The sequence below is a fragment of the Harmonia axyridis genome, chromosome 6, assembly GCF_914767665.1.
Source record: "Harmonia axyridis chromosome 6, icHarAxyr1.1, whole genome shotgun sequence".
NCBI lineage: Eukaryota > Metazoa > Arthropoda > Insecta > Coleoptera > Coccinellidae > Harmonia > Harmonia axyridis.
In genome coordinates this window covers 716862-726823 of record NC_059506.1, presented here as the reverse complement: position 1 = coordinate 726823, position 9962 = coordinate 716862, and the positions used below count along the sequence as shown (strand labels likewise).

The following is a 9962-nucleotide window of genomic DNA, read 5'->3' as shown; positions in this document are numbered from 1 at the left end:
GTTCCCATTTGAAAAAACATAACTTTGGGTTGTAGCTTCGTAATCAAAAACCTTTTTGAAAAGACAGGCACGCCACTGGATTCTACGTAAAAAAGTGCCTGTTTAATGTTTTAATTTCTGAGTTCTATCATCAGTTTTAGCGGAGATATAAATGTTTTTCGATATCGCCATTTTTCCAATTTTCGCTTATAACTCGAAAGGGGTTGTCCATTAATCACGTGATCTTTTTTTAGCATTTTTTAAACCCCCCTCCCCCATTGGTAATACGTAGTGAGGTTTAAGACCACCCCCCCTCCCCCTTCTCAACATCACGTGTATTTTTAGTACCTACAACGAATCTTAAAATTTTCTGAATATTAACTCAATTTAAATACAGGTATAAACTATAATCTTTCTTCTGAAATTAGGGACCATAATAAAAATGTCTACACCAGGTTGCAAGTTTTTTTTGATTGCCATAACAATAATAATAAACGAAAAGTGTAATCATAGAAAAAACATGTATTGTACTAGTACATGAATATATTTAATGTAGTCAAGGTCACTACACGCCGCGCCGTGCCGCTTAATATTTGTTTAAAAATCGCGCGTTTGAAGAAAAAATAAATACACGTGATATCTTACTACACCCCCCCCTCCCCCTTGTGATATTTTCGTGATTTTTATCAAACCCCTCCCCCCCCCCTTTCAAGCCTCACGTGATTAATGGACAACCCCAAAACAAAAGAAGGTGGGCAAAAATGAATACTACCCTTGGTAGTTTCTCAGAAAAAGAGATCGAGAAGTGGGTATCAGATTTTGTCTATCTCCTCTGGTTTAAAATTGTAGTGCTAAAACATCGAAATTTGCCCACCCTATACATAATTCTCTGGAGTATATTGCCTTCAACCTTCTTATCCATTAATATTTAATAGCCTATAAATTGGGGAAGGTGCTCAAATGAAACGAAACTCAAATAAACAGTTATACTATATTTTAAAACATTTTAACTTATTGTTCTACTCGTACGATGATTTGTTCTCAATTCAAGAAGCACTATCCTGAAACTATGGCAGTACATAGTGATATGTTTAAAACCCAGATAGAATTATTGCCGTTTAAATAATATCTACTCAATTTAAAGCAAATGCATTGAGCCTTTCATCACTAGGATTTTTATATCCAGCTTGCTTGAGCCATTTTGAGCTAAATGAACATTCATTCTCTGTAAATATTTTTTCAAATTAAATTATTAATTAATGTTCTTCCGAAGGCTTTATTTTGGAAGTTCAGGAAGACTCTTTTTCTCTCAGAGTGTGTTGACGTGGTTGGAAGCAAAATTTTAATAACTAATACTAAATAATCATAATCGTGATTTTTAGATACCCACAACTCAGCAGAAAATATTATATCAGCTTATCCTATTTGAATTCTACCAAAATAAGGTTAATATTGTTGTAATTTTTCTTGTATTTATCAACAATGTGAATGAAAGCTCGTTTTCACTATTAAAGTTTCTACCACGCTCACCACCTAACACAGCAAACTAACATTTTCAAAAACATTACTTCATCATGCTTTTCTATGCTCCAAGTTCTTATTCTTTGATGTGCAAATTCCCAAAATGGCCTACAACTCTTTATATGTAAGTATTGTCTTGAAAACGAGCATTGCGACAATCTAAATATGATTGAAATTAGTAAATCGAAACAAGATCTCGACACCTTATCTTAGTCTTGAATAACTGTTAGAAAATCTCATAGATCCAGATGAAATCTTATTCTTAGTTTGATAGTAATCGAATTTTTTTTTTAGATGTGAATGCAAAAACTTTGTGTTTGATGATAGTTCATTTTTTCAACCGTAAACAATGTTTTACAGATATATTCTGAGGAACATGAGGAGTGATCCAATCAATGTGGCGGACGTGTACATTGCCGAAGCTCCGTTACATCCATCTCCTTCGCATGCGCAGACTTCTTGTCTTCCACCGAAACCTGACCTGTGGTAGCATTTGTTCTGGTGGGTCGACGTATCCCATCCGCACGTCCTTATGATTCGGCTGTCTGGTTTCACTGAAATCGAATACATAATCTTTTTAGTTTTAGAGAAAACATTTAAATGTTAAACTTTAGATTTTTTCACATTTGAGGAGTTTACTGGAGGAAATTATGTACTTGGTACTACAAAGGTGTAAAACTTCGCTTCCGCCGTTTTTTTTCGAAATTCGAGGCTTTATTGTGAAAATTTTTTATATATTTTGCAATGATTTTGCAAGCTTCGGTCCATGTTACGCTACTGGAATTTTCGAAGACGCGGTAATTTGCCAGTTGATCGTGTACCATCAGTCGGAGCGCGGATGCTTGGATCTAGAGAGAATCTTCTGAGAGATTTTCAATAGTTGTCAAGACTTCAGCAAGGATACGTATCTAAGATTTAGATTTCAGTCATTATTGATTCAATTTGAGATTTTGAGTCTAATTTATTAGCAAGAAATGGATCGGGATTCTCGGTAAGTGTTGACATGAATATTTGTATTCAACAAGTAATAATCTCACCAGAACGAATTAATTTAATTTGAAACAGTCGGTTTTTTTTAGTCATCCATCTTGTCGAAACGTATTTCAGGTTTGATAGGATTCTTTTTGTGCCAAACAATTTCAACAAAACTCCTTCTCAGGTTTATTTCAACTTCGTTGAATGGGGATTGGAGAACTATAGCTTCCTGATAAGATATGGTGTTCAGAAGGCTGAAAATAATTTACAGAAGAGGTTCCATCCTAATAGCAGAGTAACTTATTTAAAACCGATTTAAGTTGAGTTTTTATTTCATTATTTGTTTAAAGTGAAAAGGATCGATCATTGTATACTTTAATTTTATTAAATTTGTAAAAACCTTGTTAGGAGTTTTGTTGCCAAATAAGCCAAACCACCCCTAGAAATTAGTCTTTAGAGTCTCATGGGCAATTGTAACGTTACAATTTATGATTCAAAGTATTGTCCATATTGGCCACTTCTTTCTCCCATATTTCGGACTGAGTACGAATCTCGTGTTGAAAAAACTGGACATCTTTTGAAGCGATCCACGAATCGATACAATTTTTCACTTCTTCATAAGACTGGATGTGGCGGTCAGCCAGGCCGTGTGCCATCGAACGAAACAAGTGATAGTCAGAGGGAGCAACGTCTGGAGAATATGGCGGGTGGGGTAGGACTTCCCATTTCAACGTTTCCAAGTATGTCTTGAACACTTTCGCAACTTGGGGGGGTCGAGCATTGTCATGCTGTAAAACCACTTTATCATGTCTCCCGTTGTATTATCTTTCAATGCTCGGCTCAAACGCATTAATTGCGTTCGATAACGATCGCCTATGATTATTTCAGTCGGTTTTAACAATTCATAATACACTGCGCCGAGCTGGTCCCACCAAATACTGAGCATGACCTTGAAACCGTGAATATTCGGTTGGGCCGTCGACGTGGAAGCATGGCCAGGATATTCCCATGATTTTTCCGCGCTTGGGGTTATCGTAATGAACCAATTTTTCGTCTCATAATTCCCATGACTTTCTGGCGTTTTGAAATGGCTTGTTGCGTCGATCCTAATGATCCTGCCAATTCTTGTTGCGTTTGACACGAGTCTATATCAAGTAATGCCTCCAATTCTGCATCTTCGACAACGTTCTCTCTTCCACCGCCATGCTGGTCTTCGACGTCAAAATCAATGTTCTTGAAGCATTGAAACCACTATCGGCACATCGTTTCACTAATAGCGGCCTCTTCATAGGTATTTGAGCATCAGCCGCAGATTCCTTCATATTAAAGCAGAAAATTAAAACCCCCCGCAAATGACAAGAATTTGGCTCGTAAAATGACATGTTTAGTCGAGAAAAACTTTATGATGCAAATCGACACAAATCGACTAATAATTCGATGGCGTTATATTCACAACTACCTAAGCTTATTGTATAATTCACAATTTCGAGAAACGAAATATTCTGGGTATTTTTTGAAGACAGACAGTTGAAAGACAATCACCTTTTAAGAAAAGGTTCTGTGTTCTCAAGATCATTGATCAAAGTTAGGTTAGAATACATAAGATAGTTTTCAGCTGTATAGATGCAAGAAAGTGTGTAAAAAAGAAAAAAGGTTAATTTCAAGTTGTGAAGTTATTCTTTACGAAAAGTGAAAAGTATATGCATTGTTTTAATGAATAGTTGATTCACGAATATCAATAGAGACCATAAAAACTGAATAATTCAGACGTCCAATAATATCAAATATGTTTTTCGAAATGTTCATCTTGAAAATCGTATTAGAACTATATCTATCCACTCTTCAACTGTAAAATTATTCCCTAAGTCACATTTAAAACAATAATATATGTGTTTTGTCATTGTTACGAAATGTCCTTACTTAGGAGAAAATATACTTACAGCCATTCACTTCGAAATCTATAACTTGCTTGATTTTTCTGCACAAAACATATGGATGATCTCCGTGGGGAGATTTTTCTAAGCAAGTAATCTTCAAGTCATCTGATAATTTGTTGTTTTCATCGCCTATGCATCTTTTATCTGTGGCACTGTTGCATTCATAACATTTGAGTGCGATACCTGAAAACAAAACAGAAAATCAAGTCATCAAAAAAGATTGATTGAAAAGTGATATTTTCTTCTGGAACAGTGCCCGGTTTTTTTTCTGCAGACTTCTTTTTGCGAGCCACTGGTAGTTTAGAAGAATGCAAAAAGAAGCTTTGATCCAGTACTACACTTTTTGGTATCATGTAGTTTTGTCGTATTTACTACCGATTTCGAGAAAAACTTTCAAACAATTCTCCAGTTACCCTCAGGAAAATCCAAATTATATTAATATGAAGATCCGGTTAGTAAGCTGTGATGAAAAACCTAATTGTAAGTTTTGATACTTATGTACTCAATCTGTAGCAAAGGTTAATAAAGATTCGACCAACATCACAAAAAGTAGGACTACAATAAACACTCTGTATCTCGAAAACAAAGCATTTGCGGGCCCATGTTTATACGACTGTTTTTTCTTAAAATTATCCAAGGAATCTTTCATTTGCTTTTGTACCTCCAATTCAGCTACATCTTGTAACGGGTGTTTTTTTTTCGAGGTATATAACCTTAAGTTGGCATTACTGTTCAAGCTGGCGACCGATTTAACAGCTGTCAAGTGATTTATTCTCACTTTGGTTTGGCAATTCATCATGAATAGACTCACGCCTGAACAACGCTTGCAAATAGTGCAATTTTATTTCGAAAATAATGGTTCTGTGCGGAATACGTATCGCGCACTACGTCCATTTTATTTTGTTTAGCGATGAAGCGCACTTCTGGTTGAATGGCTGCGTCAACAAACAGAACTGCCACATTTGGAGTGAAGCTAATCCTCAAGTGTATGTCGAAATACCGTTATATCCAGAAAAACTGACTGTTTGGTGCGCTTTATGGGCTGGTGGAATCATTGGTCCGTTTTTCTTCAAAAACGATGATGGCCAGAACGTTACAGTCAACGGTGATCGGTATAAAGCCATGATTACTAACTTTTTCATTCCTGAATTGAACAACCATGGTGTCCAGGAGCTGTGTTTCCAACAAGACGGCGCAACATGTCACACAGCTCGTGCCATCATCGATTTATTGAAAGACACGTTTGGTGACCGCCTAATTTCATGTTTTGGACATGTGAATTGGCCTCCAAGATCTTGTCATTTAACACCGCTAGACTACTTTCTGCGGGGCTAAGTAAAGTCATTGGTCTATGCAGCTAAGCCACAAACAATTGACCATTTGGAAGACAATATTCGCCGTGTTATTGCCGATATACGGCCACAAATGTTGGAAAAAGTCATCGAAAATTGGACGTCCAGATTGGACTACATCCGAGCCAGCCGTGGCGGTCATATGCCAGAAATCATATTTAAAATGTAATGCCACGAGATTTTCTTGCGGATAAATGAAATTCATGTCAATCGAATAATCCATCGTTGTTTTATTGCAATTTAAAGTTCTATAGCTCTAAAAAAATCACCCTTTAAAATTTATGGAAAATAAAGATTTTTTGTCAGTTCTGTCGCAGTTTTAAATATTTCCTAATTCTATTGATGTTGAACCTTGGTGTAGACTTCTTACCAAGAAATTAATCAATCAAATTCGTTCAGGAAAAATAAGAGAATAATTCTTGTTATGTTGACAGTTTACGTTATATGTGTGATATAGACTTAATGGAAAATTATTTGATGTATATAAATATATTATACTTAAAGTGGTCTCTAATAACCAGAGTGGTTGATAAGACTTAAAAAATTTTAAATAAAAAAAACAAATCTTGTTATGTAATTAACATTTTTGCGCTTCCATTAAAAGAAAGGGAGCGATATCGATTTGACACAGTTCTGTCCTGATTTCCGGTATAATATCTCATGGGCACCCTTTCCCATTCACCCCTTGATGGAAATGGAAAATGTTATTGATCCAAAGTAGGGAACGGAAAGCGGTGCGCACCCAATAAGTTAATTCAGCCAATTCAACAAATTTCGGATGACAAAAAAATTAAATAAAGAAACGAAATTTCTGAAAGACCCCTATCATCATTTACCATACCAATGCCGCTCAAACAACGAATCAGCTGCGAAAATTAAAAAAAAAAATATATATATATACTCACTTTGTTCAAAGCACATCAACAAAGTGACAAACACACCGATATATTGTTGCAAAGATTTCATTTCGCGAAAATGATCTTAGATCGAAACAAAGTCCTAAAATACGAGTTGAATTTTGGACCGTGAAATTCTACTGCTGCAGGTCAGAGCAAGAGGGATCTGAGCGATTGGATAGGGGATTTTGCGCAGATGAAAGAGAGCAGTTCAGATGATGGGAGATGATTCGGAATTTGGATAAGGGGCGCTGCGATAGTTCTTAATTGCAAAATTGAGCCATGATGGAAGAAGGATATAATACATTATGGCTGTATTAAAACCATTCGTTGTTATAGAATGTCTCGTGATCGAGATTATGAAATCTTTGTCGGGATCAGTTGCTGTTGAAGGAAATCGTTGCGAGATTGTTCAGAATTTTCTGTTTCTGAGATTCTGTTTTTTTTTAATGGGGCATTTTAACCTACTGTTATTTATCAAAACCACTTTTCTTAGATCCGTGAATTGGAATTTTGTCGTTTCTTATTCGCTTTCACTTCGGAAATTTATTAATTACTCATATTTTATTTGTATGAAATATAAAAAGTTTTTCAATAAGAAGTTTCATCAAATATTAAACAACATTTCAAGAGAAATCAATAGGTAATAATATTTATTGATCCTCCTCTAGTAGATAGGACATGTCATATAAAAACAAATGCGAAAATCACACAGTAAAGTATTATAAAAGTATAATATAAAATACAAATATAAACTTGCAATATAAACAAAATATAACCGGTGTTTCTTTTAGAGCTATAGAACTTTAAATTGCAATAAAACAACGATGGATTATTCGATTGACATGAATTTCATTTATCCGCAAGATAATCTTGTGGCATTACATTTTAAATATGATTTCTGGCATATGACCGCCACGGCTGGCTCAGATGGAGTCCAATCTGGACGTCCAATTTTCGATGACTTTTTTTGTGGCCGTATATCGGCAATAACACGGCGAATGTTGTCTTCCAAATTACAATTTTCACAGTAGTATCACAAATAAAGTTTCGAAATTACGCAAAAATAACGGTATCAATATTTACTCATTTACCTTTGTTTTCTCCCTTATCACGTACACACAGAACACTATTACCATAATATAAACAATGGATTCTTTATAAATACTATGATACTACCTATACCTAATCTTCTTAGCGAGAATGCCTTATCTCTCATTTTTTGCTCTTGTAGTTTTCGTTTCTATGTATTCTTGGGTGCGTTTTTTAGTTGATTATACATATAGTTAAATTGTCATATTATTATTTAATTTTTTTCTGGCCAGTACCATAATTTTTAAAACGTCTTATTAGCATTATTGAGTGAATTATGCTAATAAAAGGGTTTAGAAATTATGGTACCTACCAAAATAAAAAATTGCGATAAGAAACATTAGTCCAATTTTCTTAAAATCGTCAATAGTATCCCCTGTTCTCATTTGCAGGAGCGTTTCCCTAACACCCACACCCTGAATATATTCATTTTCTCACTTCCCTACTAATATTACAAATGCGAAAAAACGTAATCTGCCTGTCTGTTACGCTTTGACGCATAAACCACTGAATCGATTTTGATAAAATTCGGTACACCGACAGGAACTATGTACTGTGTTCGCTATATGTCACACCGTTCGCACCATTCCCACCGTAAGCTCCCTAAGCGTTCGGCAAATCACACCTTTCGCACCGTCTGCACTTTTCTACGTTCGGTAAATGTCAACCGGTGCTTAACCTTTCGCACCGCCTAGGTAGACGGAGAAAAGGGTGCGAACTGTGGACCGTGGACCATAGATTACAATAATATTAACATCAAAATGAAGAAATGAAGAACGCCAAATTCTGTGGGATAGGAATTTTTTATTTCAAGAGGATATAGTGAACACAAATAAATTTTATATTCAGGACAATACAAATGAAAATTGGAGGTTTCACAATAGGAAATAAATTTATTTTTATAGAGGAGACTAAACCGGGCATTACAAATATTACAATTGAAGCCTTTTTTGATTATATTAATTTTCTTTTGAAATCCGGTAGATCGTATTAAGCTTTGAACCTAAAAATTAGAAATTAAGGATTGGTTTGAAAATAGGTGCATGCATTGGTTGTCTTTGAACATCATGCACGAATCTGAGAATTTTGGGCATACAATATTCATGAATTATAAGCTTATTATGCAAAATCTCTTTATATATTTAGAGTTTTTTCTTATGTTTGTATATGTTGAAGGCATTTAGGAAACAAATACAATATTCATGAATTATAAGCTTATTATGCAAAATCTCTTTATATATTTAGAGTTTTTTCTTATGTTTGTATAATGTTAAAGACATTTAGGAAACAAATATTATTATTAAAATAAAGGCTTATTTTACGAAGTACATTATTGTATCTCAGCGAAGAAATGTTTCATCCATGTTCAAAGAATAGATTATAAAATTCCTTTTACTCTTCTAATTGGTTCCTTCATTGACGATACATATTTTCGATGTCTACAAAATTTCCAACTTTTTCATTAAGTGGTTCATCTACAATATCCTCAGGTTTATCTCCTTTCAACTCTTTCAAGATGAACACATTATGTGGAATATATCCTGATATCACGAGGAGACAAATTAGATCTAGTCTGGCCGTCTCCAATAATTTCAATCGACGAAATTGCTCTTGTTCTTTTCACAAAAAACATTCAAAAATTCTTCGATATCAGCTCCGTCATCGTTCGGCAAATCAAGAACGCACCTATTGCACCGTGGTCACGTGACCTATCAACCGTTTACACCTTACAACGCACGCTCCGCACCGGTGGGCGTATACCGAACGCAGTAAAAGTAGAACTTAGGAAAGGACTTAGGCTACTTTGTAACCGACATAAAAAAAAGGGTTTTGATTATGCGCGATAAACGAAAACCGCGCGGGCTAAAGCTAGTTTTACAAGTAGGTAAATTACTGCGGCCCGCAAGAATGAACAGTAGTAATTATGCGGCCCAAGGTAAAAAAAAATTGAGTATGACTGATTTAAAACCTTAAAGAAGGAATTTGAGAAGTTATCGAGGACATACAGCAGCAAATGTGTGAATTGGTCGTGGAAATTTTCATAAAAATGATATGGTGCTGTGATCGTGGCGACCATTCGGCTTTAATTTTTTTCCATCGTTAATGACATACGTTCCGCTTCACAATAAAATAAACATCCATTAAATTCTCTCAAAATAAATTTTTTTTTTCCATATGAAAATTGAACATCTTATTGAAAAACTTATTAT

The 9962-nt window shown here is 35.0% G+C and overlaps 1 protein-coding gene across 1 annotated transcript; it reads right to left on the bottom strand.

Moving 5' to 3' along the window:
• Positions 1 to 956: 956 nt before the first annotated feature.
• On the bottom strand, positions 957 to 6847 carry LOC123682623. The gene is made up of 3 exons (XM_045621360.1): positions 6670 to 6847; positions 4416 to 4595; positions 957 to 2054 (listed from the first exon to the last, which is right to left on the bottom strand). Exons 1-3 carry the CDS (start codon positions 6728 to 6730, stop codon positions 1855 to 1857), a joined length of 441 nt encoding a protein of 146 aa, XP_045477316.1. The 5' UTR covers positions 6731 to 6847; the 3' UTR covers positions 957 to 1854.
• Positions 6848 to 9962: the final 3115 nt, after the last annotated feature.